Genomic DNA, 20,181 nt, shown 5'->3' with positions numbered 1-20,181 from the left:
AAATTTTCAGTGACTACTAGTCATGGAGGCTATATATTATTCAGAGGTCGAGTGCTTCATAGAATCATAGAATCATAGAATCATAGAGTTGGAAGAGACCACAAGGGCCATCGAGTCCAACCCCCTGCCAAGCAGGAAACACCATCAGAGCACTCCTGACATATGGTTGTCAAGCCTCTGCTTAAAGACCTCCAAAGAAGGAGACTCCACCACACTCCTTGGCAGCAAATTCCACTGTCGAACAGCTCTTACTGTCAGGAAGTTCTTCCTAATGTTTAGGTGGAATCTTCTTTCTTGTAGTTTGGATCCATTGCTCCGTGTCCGCTTCTCTGGAGCAGCAGAAAACAACCTTTCTCCCTCCTCTATGTGACATCCTTTTATATATTTGAACATGGCTATCATATCACCCCTTAACCTCCTCTTCTCCAGGCTAAACATGCCCAGCTCCCTTAGCAGAATATCATCTGCTAGGAGGCAAACAGCAGGAGAGAGCTATTGTGCTCATGCCCTGCTTGTGGGCTTCCCATGGGCATCCGGTTGGCAACTGTGGGAACAGAATGCTGGACTAGATGGGCCTTTGGTATGATCCAGTATAGCTCTTCCTATGCTCTTGCCTATACACAGAATTATAACCACCAGACCCCAAAAGCAAGAGAAGTATATAGTTGTATTCATACTGAAACCTGTCTACAAGTGCCCTTTCTGGTTGACAGTTTTCCTGAAGACTTTTTCTCCTTAGACTTCAAGAAAGGAGTTTCTCTACTTTAGCCAAAGCAGCAATTTTTATTCCCTTCTCAAGACCACATGATAGACCCCTTTCACAAATCTCTCCTTAAGCTTTCTGATTGGGTCCACAGCTTCGTTTGATTGTTGCTATCTATTTGCTTCTGAAACCTCTTCAAACCCCAAGCATATTTCCCTTAAACTTCCTGTACGCCTCTGAATTCTGGTATATAGTTTCAGCTTCAGTTAAACAGGATGTGCACATCAAACATGCACTCCACTCTTCTAGAGATTTGTTCCACTGCCTCCTTTTCATTTTCCGGCCAACAAGGCACTCCCACAGTTGCTGTTTCTCCCCAATGAACCAATTAAGACCTGTATTTTCTTGTGCAATTAAAGCAATCTAAACATACCCTTCCTATCCCCACCCCCTGCAAATTTAGGTAAGCAGGAGCATCCAAGATCAGTGGAGCTTGTATCCATGATAGTTGGACATGACCTTACCCTTTACCCTCCAAGGTAGTTTCATGTTGTCTCTTAAGAATAAAAGTCGGTTACAGTTTGTGGTTTGTTTGGAGTGAGGCAAACCATGAGTCTGGGTTCAGATGATAGGTGAAGCTAAACTTAGTGCACAGAAGTGCAGCAGTATGAGAACCAGAGGAGAAGCAAAGTGGCTGTGATCTGATTTCTGGGAACCCATATATACATGCATTTATGGTTTGCCTTAGCATTATGTGTGAACCAGATCAATAGGTTGGATCCCAATTAGTTCTACAGTACTTTAGCCCCACTGTAATCAGTGGAGCATTAGTCATGCTGTATATAAATACAACTGATCTCAACGGGAGTAAAGTGTGACTAACTTAAGTCTAGAGCCAACCCAATGTTTATCTTGACAAAATTGTAACATGGGGGGGGGGTGAAACCAATTAGTCACAAAACATCCAGGTACACACACAGCTAATGATCACATAACACAACCTCACATCTCACTTAAGAGAATGCAGCTGCCAATATCAAAAGAAGTTAATTTTCCAGACTTCAGTTTACACTACAAGTCATATATCTTTAGTGTGAACAAATAATTGGCAAATTCCTCCTTCTATGAATGGATAATTTTAAAGATGATTTATCTAGCACCTGTCCTAAGATGGATAGCTTTGGACTCAAAGTATAATAAAAAAAACCCCACTCACCGGCTCTCCCTGTCCACCCTTCTCACCCCGATCACCCTGGAGAAAGAAAATGATGAGTTTTAGAAAGAACCACAAAACTGTTTCAGGAAAAGAAGTACTAATGAGCTATCCAGGAAATGTGAAAGCATGCATAGTTTTATCGCTGCTGTGCCATGAGTCTATTGTTAACACATGACTTTATTTTGGTTTAACTGTATAACTTTTCATTGTTTTAAATAAACAAATAATCTGATGTTCAGACATGTTTCCCTCAGATAATCCCACTTAGGAGAACTTCTCTTGCTCTGCCTCTATCCAACTCATGCAATGACTATGAGGAAGTGATGGATTCGGAAAATGTGGTCACTGGAGGGACAGGCCAAGGTTACTTGGGGGCTTTTGAGCTCCTGGTCACACTAGGTGCCTTCCCAGTTAATGGTGCCCCTTTCTGTTCCCACCTTTTGATATGCTCACCTTTTCTCCAGGCCTCCCAGCCTCTCCAAGTTCTCCTGCCCGGCCTGGCACCCCTGGTATTCCAGGTTTCCCAGGCTCCCCTGGCTGGCCAGATGGTCCTTCTGGCCCCCGCTCTCCAATGGCACGCCCTGTTGGGCCTTGGGGGCCTTGGTCTCCTTTGTCTCCCTTTTGGCCTCTTTCTCCAGGGAAGCCTATGAGCCCCTGTAAAAAAACACAGAGCATCATCCAGCGGGCCTCAGATCAGCTTTCTCTACAAAAGAAAGCTCAGAAATTTCTATGAGCAAAGTGCCTCTGCAAATGCTTTTCATCATGGAGACTGGTAACTCCAACAGGATGGATCCCTCCACAAGGAGCTTTGAACCAGGTCACAGCAGCTACAGCTGCTATTAACCTCCCATGTCAAATAATCAGATTCTGGACATTAAAGTTGAATTTTGGGTACTTCTAGCTCCACTATATCCTTCAGTTCCGAAAGGGCAGTCCTGATAGTGGCGCCACCACTGCGGAATACTCCCCTCCTCTGAAGTTGGACTAGCAGCAATAGTGAACAGCTTTTGGCACTGGGTGAAATTTTTTTTGCTCCATCAGACCTTTGCATGAACATCAGAGCACGATAGCTAGGGAACCGTAAACCTCACCTCTCTGCCTGCTGGCCCTCTCTCTCCTGGATCCCCTCTGTCACCCTTCGTGCCTTTCAAGCGGACAGGGGCAGGCAAGAATTGATCAGAACTCCCTTCAAAGGCACCAGTGATCTCCCGCAGTAAGGAAATCTGTAAAGGAAGGAGGGAGAGTTGAGTTTGTCTGCTAAGGAAATGAAAAGAGGCAGAATTGGTCCACCACCCTGTGCACAAACCTTTAAGCACAAACCTCAACAGCATGATCTCCACACACACCCAATTTCCAGACCATCCCTTCCTCCATCTGGAGCAAAAGGCAAACTTAATACACGCCCTGCCCTGTGTGCCGGACCAATGATAACTTGAGAGAGCCCTATGGTCATCATGGAGGGCATGAAGCTGAACCACCAGAGGCAACATCAGCATGGATGCTAAAAGCACCCAAAAAATAACATTCTGGGCAGCAGAGTAGAAAGTACACCAGCATTACTTCTAGTTTACTTCCTCCTTAGGCCAACACCAGGTGCAGGCCCTCCTAGAGGAATTCCTTGGTGATGGAGATCAAAGGACAGTGGGCCACAGCAGCTCCCTCCACCATCCCTGCAGCCTGTGCTGATGCTGTGCCAAGGACCTGCATCAGAAACCTTAAGGTATACTGTAAGATGCATCCGAGAACCTTCATTTGTTTATGATGTTCATGATGTATAGGAACCTTAAAAAAGCCTGTTAGATCAGACCAATGGCCCATCTGGTCCAGCAACCTGTTTTCACAGTGGCCGACCAGATGCCTTTGGGAAACCAGCAGCAAGCAGGATTCAAGCACAACAGCACTTTCTCCTCCTGTGGTTTCCAGCACCTGGTATTCAGAAGCATTGTTGCCTCCAACTGTAGCCGCAGAGCATATCCATTACGGCTAGTAGCCCTCTCCACCATGAATTAGTCTAATCCTCTTTTAAAACCATCCAAGTTGGTGACCATCACTGCCTCCTAAGTGAACCCTAAGTAAGATGGTCCTTAAGGTACCATGGTGCTAATTCTTTAAGGGTTTTAAAGCTTAATTCTAGCGCTTTGGACAGAGCCTAGAAACGTTTCCCTTCATCTGCCTAGTTATTCACCAGAAAGAACCAGGTCCCACGATGGATGTACACTGGAAAGCATAACCTGGGAGGCAAAATGGCAGATGAGGCTGCCAACTCATACCTTAATTCCACTCGCTTCTAAGACACGTTCAACATTCTAGACAAAAGGAGGAGGAAACCCATTAGCAAAAAAAGTAGGCAGGGGGAGATAAATTACAAACAAATATCAAACTCTCAACTCTTTGCTTTGAGGGTTCTGGCCGCCCTCCTGTATTCCTTGTCTTGCTGCTCCCTATGGTGATCAGCTCTATTGTGACATCACAATACAACACAACTGAACCATCAAGAAGTCAGAGCAACATCACAGAGCTAGGTGAGTCCATACCTGATAGATCCCTCTGATGCCGTGCCTATATATAAGCTGCTCTCTGCAGAAGGGAACTCCCAACTGGAGACACACAAAGGAAGCTATACCAGCAGATGGTTGTCTTAGGGCAGGATTCCCACTGAGACAGTTCTATATTTCACCAGTTTGTTGCTGGACAAGTTCCCTAGCTTCCATTACTAATAAATTTTTACACACGTGAGTTTCTTTTCCAAGTAGTGCTCCAGAGAAACACACCAGAATACTCCAGTTATGGGAATGAGGTTATGGGAATGAGGAGGCACAGTAATGCCATATAATTGAGAAAACAAAAACCATCTCTTATACATTGTCAGGAACATCCATCAGTCCCCCCTCCGATCCACCAGTGGGAACCCAGACCGCAGTGTGCTACAAGTGGAAAGCAGAGGTACTGCAGAAAGGTACCTACAGAGCAAATACCGTATTTTTTGCTCTATAAGACTCACTTTTTCTCTCCTAAAAAGTAAGGGGAAATGTGTGTGCGTCTTATGGAGTGAATGCAGGCTGCGCAGCTATCCCAGAAGCCAGAATAGCAAGAGGAATTGCTGCTTTCGCTGCGCAGCGATCCCTCTTGCTGTTCTGGCTTCTGAGATTCAGAATATTTTTTTTCTTGTTTTCCTCCTCCAAAAACTAGGTGCGTCTTGTGGTCTGGTGCGTCTTATAGAGTGAAAAATACGGTACTTCCTTCCATGACTCAAGCCACAAGGCATATTTGGGAGAAGGCAAACACCGCCACACCCTCTCCCAGGGTCTATAGTTAATTTAAACAGAGAGCAAATCTGTACATGTGTCATGTCCCCCCACCAGGCCCTCAAGGTGAAAGAGCATGTCTGTTAACTCACCGGTGTTGTTCCAGGTTCACCTCTAAGCCCAGCTTCCCCTGGTCTTCCCTGTAAGTGATGGGGTGGGGGGGGGAGAGAGAAGGAAAACAAAATAAGGCTCATTGTGTATAGCTATAGTACTCAATAAGTGTGCATTGTACACCATGTAACAGCCCCCATCAATGGTCATTAGACTGCATTTCATGTGGGCAGAAGCCTCTGGTGTGTTGCGCATGACAATACCCCCATTAATATGCATCGCTGCATGATATGCCAAAGGGCCTCATGTAGCCCAGTGCAGACTGGGGATGGTCTAGAACCCAAGTGATCTGCCAATAAGATTCCTTTAAGTCCTGGTTCCAATGTGCTTTGAGTCCTTTGAAAATCTACTCTTTCTCAAAGTGGGATGCATATATATTATCACAGTTTTACATGACAAAAGGAAAAGTGATTGCTGTGGCAGGTGGAACTCACTGCAAACTGCAGCTAATAATAAAACAGGGATTCCACAAGACTGAGTCAACGACCCCTCTGTAAGGGGCTCCAACACTTGGGGCCACAATGTCATTCTAATTTTTTTCAGGTGCTTTATGGCTTTAAGAGATACCCACCTGATCTCCTTTGGATCCGGGCTCCCCTCTGTCTCCCTGAAACACAATGCACACAAGGGGTTAGTGCTGAAGAGAGAAATTCATTTCTGACTAAGGGTGCACAATACGGTAGATCTCTGGCTCTACATACAGGGTACTTTGGGTCTAGGGGCCTGGAGTCATGGAACATGGATTGTGGCACACAGGGCAATATATCCTGCTACTGCCAGTAGGGATTCAGATATGCAGAGAACTCCAGTCCACAGCATGCCTCCTTTGCAGCTACCTTGTTTATTTTCTGGCCATAAGCTCATCTGATGAGAGTGGCCATAGGAGGATGCCCCATACTTTCAAGGCTGAGTTTTCAAATCCCAGAGAGAGTTCAGCCGACACGGAGGCAGGTTTGCAATGTGCTAGCTATATTTTCTTACTCCGTCAAACTGCTTGCAAGCTGAAGCAGAAGGCTTTGCTTACCTTTTGTCCTGAAATCCCTGGGAGGCCTGGCATGCTCTGAAAATGGCAAGACAGTGGTGAGCAAAACAGCAACTAAGCAAGGACACTCAACACAAATGAATCCTTAACCACATGGGCTCTGCCGGGACTCCCAGTATAAGGGATACCAGGGTTGGGGGCTGCACAGTCATGTGTGTGCATGCTCACGTATGCAAATACAGACAACTTTTCCCATTCTCTCTCTTACACACATTTTACTCTCCAGCCAACAGAGCCAAGACTGCTGTGTGCAGTGACCTTGGCTGTTATCCTGGGGGGCGGGGGGAGCTTCCTAGCTCACTTCTAGTGAGCTATTAGGAGTGCAGGGACAGAATTCTTGACTGTATGAGGAACTTAAAAAGACTTCCAACCCCTGGGTTCCCGAGGGACAAAAATCCCTATCCAGTGGAATGTGGCCTTGACTGAATCAAGTGTGCCAGGGTGGGGGAAGTTGAAGCCTCTCCCCCAGACCTCCCAATGTCTGACCAGCTAGGCAGTGAGGCGAGGTGGGCAAGGTTCCCCAGGACTTTGAAGCAGTGGTGCCCATTGGGACTGGTAGGGCAGAAGGCAGAGAGACCAACTGTGACTTGCCTTTCACACTAAACAGCACTAATTCTGCTCTCGGTTCAGCATCCTGGGAGAGTCCGCCCTTTTCTGCTGGTGAAGTTGGCAAAAATAATGTGGTGCTTATTATGCATGAGGAGGCTACTCACCTGGCCTGGAGGACCAACTTGCCCTGGCATGCCAGGAATACCCGGTGGCCCTGGGGGGCCTGGAGGCCCAATGGTCCCTCGCTCTCCTTTCACACCTTCACGACCCTGCCAGCAGAGAACATATGCAGTGACACGCAATACAGAAGGTGGTGCCTTACACAGAGTCCATCTGGCTTTTCCTGACTGGCAGTGGCTTCGCAGGTTTCTCAGCCCTGCTGCCTGAGGCCCTTTTAAGCTCATTGGGGCTGGGGATTCACTGGGGATCCTTTATTTATTTACTATTATCATCATCAACAATCTCACTGATTAATTTCTTCTCATGAGGCATCCAATAGCAATTTACTACACACACATATATTGTGCTTTTCTTGGGGGGGGGGTGAATGAGTTGCATCAGTACTCATATATTGATTGAAGTGCCATGGGTGTCAGCACAAAATGGCTGCCAGGGGCAGCAAAAAAAGAGGTACTGGTACTTCATATTGTAGAGTACGTTGCCAAAAAAGGGAGAAAAGCCCAATGTTTGCATATTTTACACACACACAATTTTTAAAAAAAGAAAACGAAGCTCTAGTAATTAACTACAGCTTCCCCTCAGTAATTTTCTAGTACTCTCTCTAATCTGCACTGCTTGACAGCCTGTATTCCTTCAGAACGAAAGGACCCTCCTGGAGCAAGCCCAAGACCATAGCTGTCAATGTTTCCCTTTTTTAACGGGAAATTCCCTTATTCCAAATAGGATTCCTAGCAAGAAAAGGGAGAAGTTGACAGCTATGCCCAAGACCCATTTAGTTCAGAGTGGCAACCAGATGCCTGGGGGAAGCCTGCAAGCAGAGTCCGAGTGCGACCTAACTCTCCCCATATGTCATTCCCAGCAACTGGGGTTCTGAGGCAGACTGCTTCTGGCAGTGGAGGTAAAACCTCTGAATGCCAGTGCCTCCAAATATCTGTTTTAAGGTCCCACAAACACTGTAATTTCTAATTATTCCTTTTTAGGCTTCCCAAAAAAATCTGGAGGATGTAGCTATATCCTCAGGGTCAGGTTGTGCCTCAAACTCAGATAGCATCTTAAATAAAAAATATCAACTTATCGGTCAGGTCACAGTGACATGAAAAGCAGTGAGTTTTGAGCAACAGAGAAGCTGAGGCTGACAATCCCACCCAATGCCCAGCTGCAGTCACAGGGCTTTTTCTATACTGTCAGTGTGTAAAGAATAAACACATGAACAAACAGAGGCTTAAGTATTGCATGGGGAGGAATTCAACTTTGCGCTGCTATGATTGTTCAGTCACCACAAGCATTTCTGCTTGCTAGATGGAACAATCTCCCTGTGATGCCCCCAAGTTGACTTCTCTCAATCTCCTAAAAGTGATTTGGTGGGAGAAGGTGCACACAGGAAGGAAAGAGCCATTGCGCTGTTGGGACTCAGGGTGCTGCTTCCCAGTAGCGCAACTATTTAATTGAATCTGGCCCATAGGATTCAGACATCTTCCCCCAATAATAGTGTTTTTATTATTTAAATTTGTGTACCACCCTTCATCCAAAGATCCCAGGGCAGTTCACAACAGAAAAATACAATGTGAGAACACAAAATACATAATAAAACAGAAACAAACCAATATTTCCTCTTCCACAAACACATATAAAAAGCCACAGAATGTTAATCAGCCAAAGGCCTGGTTGAAGAGAGACGTTTTCACCTGGTGCCTCAAAGTGAATAATGAAGGTGCCAGGTGAGCCTCCCTGTGGAGAGCATTCCACACGTGGGGAGCCACCACAGGAAAGGCCTGTTCTCATGTTGTCACCCTCCAGAACTTGCATGGGGGAGGCACACAAAGAAGTGCCTCAGATGATGATCACATGATCCGGGTGGGTTCACATGAAGAGAGGTGGTCCTTGAGGGCACTGCGTTCCTGAGCTCTTTATGGGAGATCTACCCAGCATGCAAAGCATATTGTTCATTTATTGCTGGGAAAATACAATTGCATTTTGTAGTTGGCAGCACTGCCTGTGATCTAGTTGCCCAAGAGTCACAGGCACCTAATGGATACTGCTAGCTGAGGTGGAGATACCGGCAAACTTGTTTTATGCTTATGATAATATTTTATTCTCTTGTTAATTATGTTGTTTTAAATGTACATTTTATATTTGACTTCCTTTAAGTAATGTTTTCTTTTGAAATGTTTAATGTTTTAATTACGCCTCTTAGAATATATACTTCATATTTGACATTCTTCAGTAATGTTTTATGTGGTGTTTTAATGTGCTGTAACCTGATGTGAGATTCTTTTCTTTAAAATATAAAGTTGTTTGGGAATAATAATAATTATAATAATAATAATACCACCTTTCAAAGGCATCAGTACTTACATCTCGGCCGGACGCTCCAGCTTCACCTTTGTCCCCCTGAACAGGAAAAATGAAAACAAGATTTTATCATTACAATTACCATTGTGCAGTACAGACAGGGTTAAGCCATGCCTTCCCACTCTTGTATTCCTTAAACAGAGAGGTCCAAGCTTCCTTGGAGCCCTACACCTAGTAGCAGTCCAGGTAGTGGAGAGGTGCTGCACTCTCCAGACTAGTATCCCTGCAACACACCTTGGGCAGGGCTAGGGTGGTGACAAGGTCTGGGTTGTGGTGGGAGTGCCACATTGCCTCTGCCCATGTACCTGTACTGCCCCAACCTCGCTGCCAACCTGCCTTGCTTCAGCCCAGTCCAGGTAAGCTGCAGCAACACCAGTGTTGGAAGGGCAGCTCTGCCCCACCGCATCGGCGGCTGCTGCCTTACACTCATCACTGCACAGCTCATTGACACTCTTAATGTAAAGTGGCTGCTATGAGCTACAGCAGGATAGTGGTCATGCTGGAAATAATGGTACCTCTGATGAGGGGTTTGTTTCATCATAAAGCCCACCCTGCTTTCTGATAGGCTGCAAGTAGGCTGGCTATCAGGAGGAGGTTTGGCTAACATACTAGGAAAACATATAGGGCATTTACCTTCCTCCCATCTTCTCCTGGAGTCCCATCTTCACCCTGGAAAATAAAATGTCACATCTATGTTACTGCTCCAAGGTCTGCTTAGAGACCAACCGCTCTGATCTTCCCATTTGCTGCAATATCTGATAAAAAGTGCTCTTTCAGTCTCCAACACTTCCACCCCACCAATACAATCCCTTGCCTGTCAGGCCTGAAGCCCCACTTCTCCAGCAGGGGATGGGGGTCAGGCCCATCACTCACATTCTTCCCATTCAGCCCAGGTTTGCCGTCATCGCCAGGCTTGCCCTGGAAAAGAAATGCAAGTTGTGAGCCAAGAGAAGGAACCGAGACACTGAACTGCCCAAGATCACCGTAAACAAACCGGGATTTGAAACTGCATCAACCGAGCACAAGATCATCCTTCATTCTTTCTACCCTGGCTTTCATCCTTCAGTGAAAAAATATTTAAACATAACAATTTCAAAAGGAGGAAGAGGCAAGGGAGACCTTTCCAGGAGATGTTAAAACGTCCCAGTTTCTGTACGGGCCATGCTGCTCAGAGAATTGCATTTCAAGGCTGCAATTACACGATGTAAAACTGTGGGTTGGCCAAATGTTGGCTGGTAGGGTTGATGTGCTATCGACCAATGCAATGTGCACTACAGCCTGTGCAGATACATAACAGAGGCAATCTAGTACTATTATGCTGCAGAAGGTTGCATTCAACCCAAAGCAATGCCAGGGTCGTCTGAAAGCACACCTTTCCTCCTTTCAGAAGAACTACGCACTTCCATCACCTGCCTCTTGGGAGTGCCCAGGTGCATGTCCAGTCTTAAATGTACCACCCATTGACTGTCCTTACAAACAGCAAAGCTGTTTCTCTTTGATCATCCTGCAAACTCACTATTCCTCTTATCAAATCATGTAAAATTGACATTCAGGTTGGGACACATAAGAAGAGCAACTTCATAACAAGAGTCACTACAGGGAAGTATGATGTTGGGTGTGTATTATCAGGGATCAGCTTCACGATACTATCAGTGGGTGCAGAATACCATCCTTCATGCTTAAGCACATTACTCACAGGCAATCCTGGAGGTCCTGGGGGGCCACTTGCTCCAGGAGGACCCTGCTCACCACGCAGACCTGCGAGACCCTGCAAAAAGAGGAGGGGATGCAAAGAGGTGAGAAGTAGACCCCTGTTAGTCTGCAGAGCAGAAAAGAGACCCAGCTCTTCATAAGATACTTGGTAGCTGAGATTAAGAAATCTCTCACAGTGTGCAAAGAGAATGCCAAGCACCCTTTAGGATGGGTAAGACAATGGGACTCTATACAGACTGCACTATGATCAGCAAGAGGAAAATTAAAATAGAGCAGGGTTTTCTGTAGTCCCTGAAGACCACACTAAGGTGCTTAAGTGTTAATCACTGACAAGAAGAAAGGCCAGGAGCTCTGCTCAAGCAGACTAAGGAGATGGAGAAACAGTAAATGATGGACTTGCTGTAAGATTTCAGCTTCTAAGTAGCACCTCACTTTTGAAACAGGATTGCAAGAGAAAGTACAGTGGTACCTCGGGTTACATACGCTTCAGGTTACATACGCTTCAGGTTACAGACTCTGCTAACCCAGAAATATTACCTCGGGTTAAGAACTTTGCTTCAGGATGAGAACAGAAATTGTGCTCCAGCGGTGCGGCAGCAGCAGGAGGCCCCATTAGCTAAAGTGGTGCTTCAGGTTAAGAACAGTTTCAGGTTAAGAACGAACCTCCAGAACGAATTAAGTACTTAACCTGAGGTACCACTGTATCAGCATTTGAGCTCAAAACTCACATAGCCTGATGTGAGGTACCCATACTTACATCTCTGCCAGGATCGCCCTGCTTCCCAGGATCACCCTAGGGGGGGGAAATAAGACGTGGATGTGATTGAGAGCCAGGCATACAGCAAACTTAGAATCTGGTGTGCAGGAGATGCAACACCATTTTATTTATTTATTTCATGTCTAAGATGGTAAGATACTTTAAACTAGCCCTAGAGGCAGGTATAATCACATCATTGTTATTTTATTTGCAACAGCTAATATTTATTGGTACCCGACCCCTGACCCCCCCCACCCCAATTTCTCTACACACAGTGCTGGAGAGGCAAAAAGTCTGTTTTTTTCACAGAAACATCTCTCTTCTTGTGTTTAAAGTCAGGTCTGGTTCTAGAGCAAAACAAGAGGTTCATTTAGGAGTCTATAAGAACACATTTACTACTTGGACAAATGTGTTTAATTCCCTTTTTAAGGTGACACAATGTGATCCAATTAAAACTAAATTAGGCTTGTTAATGAGTGTACAAGCTTTCACATTACAAAGCTCTCATCACTAGTCAGAATCACATTCCGCCTAACGAAGACTGCTGTGAAAGTCAAAAGTTTTCTCCTGCACCAACTAATCTGGCCCAATAAACACTCTGAGGACTTCTTCTAATTTGGGGCCAAAAGATCAACCTCCACCAACCCAGCTTCCATATTACAGACATATTGCTAAGGCAGACAGCAAATGCTACAAAATGGTTGCCTGTCCTAATCACTCTGTGTATGGTCTTTAGAGCAGCTCACATGACAGCTGACTGTGCTGACAATGACACAGTACCACTGTGGCTTAGCTATACCTGCAAATTGTATCTTTTACCAAGCATTACACTTACCCTTGGGCCTGCAGGTCCTGTTTGACCAGGCTTCCCATCTAACCCATTCCGGCCATCTTGCCCTGGAGGGCCTCGGTCACCCTGGAGGAGAATTAAATGAGAGTGAGTGCCCAGTGTTCTGGACTACAGTGCTCTGGAAGGTGGTAAGCAGGAAGAATGGGAGCTGTGGGAAAAGTTTTCTATGATCTGGATCTTTGGAAAACCTTTAGCCCATGGGCTTCATTGTGCAAGCCATGCCCATCTGTCAGTCACCTGACATTACACATGAAGCTCTGTTATCTCTGGTCTAAGCACTAAGTGCTAAGATTGGAGACAAGAGATCCTTTATCTCCAGTCTTAGCACTAAGCACCACAGCACTAAGACAAGACATTAGCTTATCTTCAATCTTAGCAGTGTGTTGCCTAGCGCTAAGATTAGCGATAAGCCTCTGCCCACTCTTTGACAGTTGTATCTCCCATCACTAAGACTGAAGATAAGCCTCTGCACAGTCTTTAAAAGGCAGGTGTGAAAAAGCCTCTGATCTTTAAGAGGCAGTAGGAAGAGGCATATCTGCAGAATTAAGGCTGTGGGATCTCTGCCACTATTGTTTATCATCAGTCATAATTTCAGTGGCTCCATAAAGCTCCTGAGGTACTGAGCAGTATCAGAGACAGTGGTAGAAAGAACCACGAAAGAAGTGCACTACATTAGTGTATAAAGTTGTAGCTATTTTATAATTTCCCCATTCACTTATATCCAAAATTTGCTATCCGAAACAAAAATTGGCATCAGAGAAAACCTCAGCTTTCTTTTTAAAAAAGTAAACAAGCTGTTGCTATTGTGGATAGAAGTGGGTGCAGCATTTACTTGGGGGAGTGATAAATACAGTGGGTTTCCATGGTTCTCACCCTCACCTCTAGCCTAAATGTCAGAGCTCTCTTACCTTCTCTCCCACAGGACCTCGGTCTCCAGGGTCACCCTGCAAAAGGAAAGAGATGAGCACATGCTCAGTTTGCAAAGAACCACGCAGAGCTGGGAATTAAGCTCTCCAGAAATCATACAGGGAGCAGGACACATCAAGGCAGAGAGAAAAAGACTTACACGAACTCCAGGGAGACCTCTGGAGCCTTCAATTCCCTGCAAGAGAGGGGCAAAAAAAGGAGGGTGTGAGAAGGGTGTGTGGCTGACGTTTAGAAATTTTTAGGCCATTTACGCCAACAGCCCTTGTCTTTCCATCCAAGGGTTCTCAGTCATACAAATATAATAAAATGTGATAAATAAAACAGCAATATAATACACTCAGAAACAAGGCAGGTTAAAACATCAACAGGACTCCAGTTTAAAACCAGTTCAAACGTATTTACAAATCAGCTTGTGGGCTAGGGACTTGTCTAAATAAAAATGCCATTGACTGCCGCTGGAAGGTCATTAGAAGTAAGGCTAGCCAGGGCCCAATTGACAAAGAGAAATACACCCTTGAAGCCACTTGCTATCCACTACAAAGTCACTTACCCCTGAGATTATCCCTCATTACCCTCTCCAAGGCAGGATGATCTTTTGCTTTGATGCACCAACCCTTCCTACTCAAAGCAATGTACAGAGAACCATAAACACGAGTGGCCAACATGGCCCTCACAGGCACCCATGTGCCCCCACAGGCCCTCCCTGGCCCCCACAGTGGTCTTCTCCTGTTGAAATTGGAAGAAGCATTCTGCTGTAGCCAATAGAACAGATTGCGGTGTGTGGTTTCTCCCGATATAGATGAGACACAAGCCCCAAAAAGTTCAGCAATCCCTGCCGTAAACAACAGGAGATGAAGCCATTCCAAACTAGAAACCTGCCCTTCATCCCCTTTATATCCAAAGTTTGTTTCTTCTCCAATGGCTGCTCTACATTGCCTCAGTCTTAGCTTGATGAGGTTTTGGGTATCCTCAGATATAACTCCAATGAACTGGCACCTACTCGTTCTCCTGGCAGGCCAGGTAAACCAGCATCTCCTTTGACACCTTTCATTCCATCTTCTCCAGGGTCCCCTGGCTCCCCCTGTAAAGGAAACAGTGGTGCAGTGAGTGAGGAAACAACAACGGCATGCCCTCGCTCCTCATTAACCAATATCCACAGAACTATTTCTGAAGAATGCCCAGGGGTGATTGATTTCTCTGAGGGTCAGACTGGACATGATGCTCAAACGCCCATATGGGATTTCCTTCCTGTGTAAAGAGCAGAGGATTGTAGTACAGGGGGAAGGGGGAGGGTTAATACCACACACACACACCTCCTGTGATCTTGATTATTTATCAGCTCCCCCCATTGATTCTATTTGCATTTATTTTATGAAAAACACCCTTCATGTGTCAGGTTTAGCACTTCTCTCACACAAGACATGGAACACTGGCAGTTTCACTAGTTGAGGTTTATTTAGCAATAACAGGTGGTCCATGGGGTCACGAAGAGTCGGAGACGACTAAACGACTAAACAACAACAACAAGGTTTTCAGCAGTCCGAGCTTTTCACAACTCATTCTTCACTGTCAGAGTCAGTTGACTTGACTGACTTCCAGCCCCTCCCAAGGCCAGATATATGCCTTCCTGCTGGTCTTCCTTTGTTCTAATCATTTGCTCCGCCTCCTACTTCTTGGAGACTCAGGTACAGCCAATTCCTCCTCCTCTGGAGTTGAATCCAACCCCCTCCTACCACCTGCCTCCTGCTCCTTCATCTCTGTGCTGCTGCGAAAACATACAGGCAGCATTCCAGAGCGAGGAGGGCTTATCTCCCTTTTGTTGTGAGAAAGAATCAAGCTTCTGTTTTCCTCTGCCTCTTCCTCCTCCTCTGCGGATTCCTCTCTGCCAGCCGTGTCTCTGACACCGTGTTAAATGCAAAGACATTCAATGTTCTGTCTAGTCTAGCCCCTAAGCAGCATCTCTTTGCAGGACATAACTGTTGGGATTTCCGCTCCCACCAAGAATGCTGGCAGTCCAGAGGCCGCCATCTTCCTGCCACAGTTCCCAGCAGGTGGGGCAGATGGGATCTTGGAGCCAGATCACTCACCTTCTCGCCTTTTTGTCCTCCTCCTCCAGGTCCTGTACCAACCTGCAGAGCAGAAAAGAGGAGGGGTATGTTAGACACTTGCAAAGTCAGAGCCAAAGCAAAATACTGCCTCTGGGGAGGAAAACGTGGAACTTACTGTCTGGCCTGGGGGTCCAGGCTGACCCTGCAAGGGGAAGGGGGTAAGTGGGAAGAAGAAAGGAAAACAAAGATTCAGCACTATGTCCCAGGCAAGAGCAAAGTTAAACATCACATTTGTTAGTAAGGAGGATGGGGAGTCCCTGATGCACACCATAAAAAGCACACATTCCTGTATCTCCAGCGGGCATTGAGGGCTCCAGGTTTCTTTCAGAGAGGTAATGCTGAACAGTCAAGAAGGGCTGGGTGTTCAGAGATGGCCAGCTAGTTCAGCCTCCTCTGCTTGGATGATTAATGACATTTATATCCTGCCTTTCTTCCATTTTAGGAAGCTTTCCCAGGTGATTTCCCATCCAGGCACTGATCAAATATTGAGCCCCAGCAAGGCTGCTGCATCATTAGCCTTCAGAGTCATTTCCCTGGGAGGCAGGCTGCCAACTCCAGCACCAGCATACGAAGAATACGAAGCACCCATTGTCAGGATTTGCCCTTATTAGTGTAATGTGAAGAAGCGCGACAGCATCTTCAGTGCCAAAAACCTTTGGGATGTGACCACAAACAGATGGCACTGGAGGATGCCACACTGAGCGCTCAAGGAAACAGAACGGAGCCAGAACTTGTGTAGGCCAAGAGCTTGGGGGCACAGGAGACTCGGCTTGCCAGTGTGGACACAAGGAAGGGAAATAGATTTGAATGAGGAGTGTGGAGAGCAAAAGCCAGCCCCTGTAAAGGCACTGCTGGGAGGTTCTGAATGTTCACTGCATCTATTTTATACAAGGATCTGTGTGTCTGTGTGTGTCTGGAAGTTCCCATGGTCAGGAAGAAACATGGAGGCAGCTTGCTGTTGTAATAATACTAATACCAATACTAATTTTATTTGTACCCCATCCATCTGAATGGGTTGCCCCAGCCATTCTGAGTGGCTCTGTATTAAGATAATATGTTTGTTTTGCAGCCCTGTTTGGTGCCTGTAACCATGCTCCTGTCCGTTCTCATCTGGAGCCCCACAGCAAGGTCTAGGCCTCTGGGCAAGATCTCAAGCAGACGACATAGATTGGCTAGAGCAGCCCTTAGTGGGAAAAGCACAGCTACTCACAGGATCTCCTCGGTCGCCCTTTGACCCTGGTGCTCCAGGACTGCCCTGCAAAGGGAAAAAGCAACATAGTAAAAGCAAGCCTGGGGTAGGTGGGTGCTGCAACTGAGTCAAGGGGCGCACAATGGGCTCTTACATTTCTCCCGTCTTCACCTGGGTCGCCTTGGTCCCCCTTCTCGCCAGGGAGCCCTCGGCTTCCTGGCAGACCCTGCGATGTGAAAAAGAAATGAAATAATCAGAACATTATCAGGTAGCCAATACCACACTGGGAAAGGCCTGGGGCATTGCCTTGCGGAACTGGCTAGTTGGAGTGAGGCTGGACGGGAGAAACTAGTCAGTGGAAGGGGGCAGTCAGAGGGCCAAGGAATTCAATGCTGTGATGAAAAGGAAATTCTCCAACTTCATCTAAGGAACAAGGAGGATCAATAGAGTCCAAACCTTCAGGCTGCAGGCCACCCCCCCAAAAAACACCACCAATCAGCACTGCTTATGCTAGTGGTTTTCAACCAGTGTGGCATGGAACCTTGGGGTACCTTGAATGATGGTCAGGCGGGTACTGCAGGCAACACTGGACTCTGTCCCTCTTTCCTTCCCTCCCTCCTCTGATGCCCTCTTGCATCTCTGCCTCCCAAAGGCTTGCACAGCTGTTTGTTGTAACAGCCCTGGCTACAAGCTCCCCAAGTGAATGATGACTCTGGGGCTGGCCAGGGGGTGCTTCTCAAGCCCCTGTGGGGCAGTGTGAGGAGGCACATCTCTTTGGGGCAGGGAAGCAGCTCAGAGACCAGGGGCATCAGCTGCAGCTGCCCAAAGGACTCCCAAAGAGAGGGGAGGAGAGAGGAGGCTGAGGAAACACTCCACAAGGGAGGGTGCTTGAAAAAGGGTGAGAGGCCGCCAGCTCTGCAGGCAAGGGGTGACACAACTGGGCTCCTGAGCCCCACAGGGATGCCGCAGAAATAATATTGTTGGTCAAGGGAGCTGTGGACTCAAAAAGGTTGAAAACCTCTGGATTGTGCTAATATGTCAACCTTCCAGGTTAGGCCCATACAAGAAGCAAAAGATTGCACAGCAGCTCTTCTGCAATGCCAAAACCCAGGCTCAAAGGACAGAGTTTTATGCTGTGACACCAAAGGGATGGCAAGTCAATGCTGGCAAGTCATCTCACCTACAGTCCCCTGCTTCAGTGTTTACAGCATCCTGCATCTATGTCTCCATGACTTTTCTTAGAAATAATTCCCAACTTCATGCCACACATCACCTGCTTGGGCAGTGCTTCCACTGTACTTACCCGCAGACCCCTCTCTCCAGGTTTGCCCGGTAGACCTGGTTCACCCTTGGGAGAGAGAAAAAAAGAAGAAATGAGAGAGGGCTAAGTACTTGAACATGATTTTGGTATTGCATACATTATGTGTAGGCTATATTTTTAAAAATGGACAGTTGGTGGAGTATAAATCTCTTATTTTTGCATTTTGCCTTTGATAAGTAAAAGAAAAAGCAGGAACATCAGAGTGGGCAGGTGGCAAATTGAGAAGTTCTTACTTACTGGGGTTCCTTCATCTCCTTTGTCACCTCTTTCACCCTAGAAGCAAAGAATCCACAGCAGAGAAGTTGTTTCCATTATCATCGAAATACAACCACACCTTCAGCAGGCCCTGTGTTAAAGCCTAAGTACCCTCAAATGAATCTACTTGTTAAGTATGCACATGCCTTGCCCAGTTGCAATCTAAACCAATAAGCCAGCAGCATGGTCACCATACAAATGCATGGCTAAAAAAAAAAAAGTTGGTACTCAAAATGCAAGTTGAGGATAAAGGTAGATCCCAGGTCTGAAAAAGGTGAAGTCTCTTTTCTCTTACTTACCTCTTTTCCTCTCTGTCCCATCTGTCCAGTAAGTCCAGGTCTTCCTGGTTCTCCTCTCTCACCTGGGTCTCCTGGGTCACCCTAAGCAAGAGAACAATTGGGCAAGGAAATGAACATGACATTAATACAAATAATGCGGGATCCTAAAGATAGATAGATAGATAGATAGATTCTTTATTGTCATTACACACGTGCAACATTGCACAAGTGCAACGAAATTGGATGCCATCCCTTAAAAACAACAAAAGCAAAACAACAACAACAACCAACAAACCACATTCCAGCCACACCCACACCCATCAATCTCCCAGGTCACACTATCGAGTTACAGCATTCAAAAGGGCCACAGCTCTCGGGTAAAAACTGTTTTTCAGTCTATTTGTCCTTGACTTGATGTTTCTATATCTCCTGCCAGAAGGCAGTAGTGCAAACAGACTGTATCCCGGGTGAGATGAATCCTGCAGGATGTTGTTTGCTTTCCTAAGACAACGGGAACCGTACAATTCTTCCAAAGATGGGAGAGGTTGACCAATAATCCTTTGTGCTGTGGTTATGACCTTCTGGAGCACCTTCCTCTCCCTAGCTGTACAACTGGAGAACCAAGCACAAATACAGTATGTAAGAATGCTCTCTATGGAGCCTCGGTAGAAGGACACCAGCAGTCTCTCACTCAGATTGTTCTTCTTTAAAAGTCTGAGGAAATAAATTCTCTGCTGGGCCTTCTTCACCAGAGCAGTGGTATTTGCGCTCCAAGTCATGCCCTGATCGATAGTTACTCCCAAAAACCTGAATTCCGCCACCCTCTCCACCCGTTCCCCATTGATATGCAAGGGCTGAATGTCCGCCTTTTTTTTCCTGTAATCCACCACTAATTCCTTGGTCTTAGCCGTATTAAGAGCCCCAAACTGACCACCAGGCACTGGAACCTCTCTGAAAAGACTAAAAGGTGCTTCTACCCCCAACGCCTACACAGCCTGCATAGAACCACTCTCTGAGAGCCAGGATAGTGTGTTGGACTTGAACTGGGGAGGTTGAGATTCCTGCTCTGTTATGAAGCTCACTGGCTGGGACTCTAGCTCCCAGCCCCAGCCAGCATGAGCAATGATGAAGAATTATCTGAGTTGTCATCCAGCAACATCTGGAGGTTCACTGGTTCCTTATCCCCACATTACATACTCTCTCTCTCTCTCTCTCTCTCTCTCTCTCTCTCTCTCTCACACACACACACACACACACACATTATAACGATGCAAGCACCACTTGCCTAGCCCAGACTCCATCAGCACCCTTTTGCTCCTTTCAGC

The 20,181-nt window shown here is 46.3% G+C and overlaps 1 protein-coding gene across 10 annotated transcripts in view; it reads right to left on the bottom strand.

Moving 5' to 3' along the window:
- The window catches only part of COL7A1 (collagen type VII alpha 1 chain), a 121,581-nt gene that overhangs the window by 35,979 nt on the left and 65,421 nt on the right, over window positions 1-20,181 (bottom strand). For all 10 annotated transcript variants that reach the window (XM_053377943.1, XM_053377944.1, XM_053377940.1 and 7 more), the window contains 24 exons: window positions 18,878-18,958; window positions 18,561-18,596; window positions 18,306-18,350; window positions 17,157-17,228; window positions 17,024-17,068; window positions 15,929-15,955; window positions 15,793-15,834; window positions 14,706-14,786; window positions 13,845-13,880; window positions 13,687-13,722; window positions 12,764-12,844; window positions 11,929-11,964; window positions 11,155-11,226; window positions 10,332-10,376; window positions 10,092-10,127; window positions 9,462-9,497; window positions 7,091-7,195; window positions 6,360-6,395; window positions 5,907-5,942; window positions 5,317-5,364; window positions 4,190-4,225; window positions 3,011-3,142; window positions 2,373-2,573; window positions 1,920-1,955 (listed from right to left, as the gene is read on the bottom strand). In XM_053377943.1, the coding sequence (XP_053233918.1) occupies window positions 1,920-1,955; window positions 2,373-2,573; window positions 3,011-3,142; window positions 4,190-4,225; window positions 5,317-5,364; window positions 5,907-5,942; window positions 6,360-6,395; window positions 7,091-7,195; window positions 9,462-9,497; window positions 10,092-10,127; window positions 10,332-10,376; window positions 11,155-11,226; window positions 11,929-11,964; window positions 12,764-12,844; window positions 13,687-13,722; window positions 13,845-13,880; window positions 14,706-14,786; window positions 15,793-15,834; window positions 15,929-15,955; window positions 17,024-17,068; window positions 17,157-17,228; window positions 18,306-18,350; window positions 18,561-18,596; window positions 18,878-18,958 (1,437 nt within the window). The remainder of the gene's footprint in view (window positions 1-1,919; window positions 1,956-2,372; window positions 2,574-3,010; window positions 3,143-4,189; window positions 4,226-5,316; window positions 5,365-5,906; window positions 5,943-6,359; window positions 6,396-7,090; window positions 7,196-9,461; window positions 9,498-10,091; window positions 10,128-10,331; window positions 10,377-11,154; window positions 11,227-11,928; window positions 11,965-12,763; window positions 12,845-13,686; window positions 13,723-13,844; window positions 13,881-14,705; window positions 14,787-15,792; window positions 15,835-15,928; window positions 15,956-17,023; window positions 17,069-17,156; window positions 17,229-18,305; window positions 18,351-18,560; window positions 18,597-18,877; window positions 18,959-20,181) is intronic.

The sequence above is a fragment of the Podarcis raffonei genome, chromosome 2, assembly GCF_027172205.1.
Source record: "Podarcis raffonei isolate rPodRaf1 chromosome 2, rPodRaf1.pri, whole genome shotgun sequence".
NCBI classification, from domain to species: Eukaryota; Metazoa; Chordata; class Lepidosauria; order Squamata; family Lacertidae; genus Podarcis; species Podarcis raffonei.
Note: the sequence above shows the minus strand (reverse complement) of the source record. Positions and strands in the feature narration are given on the sequence as shown.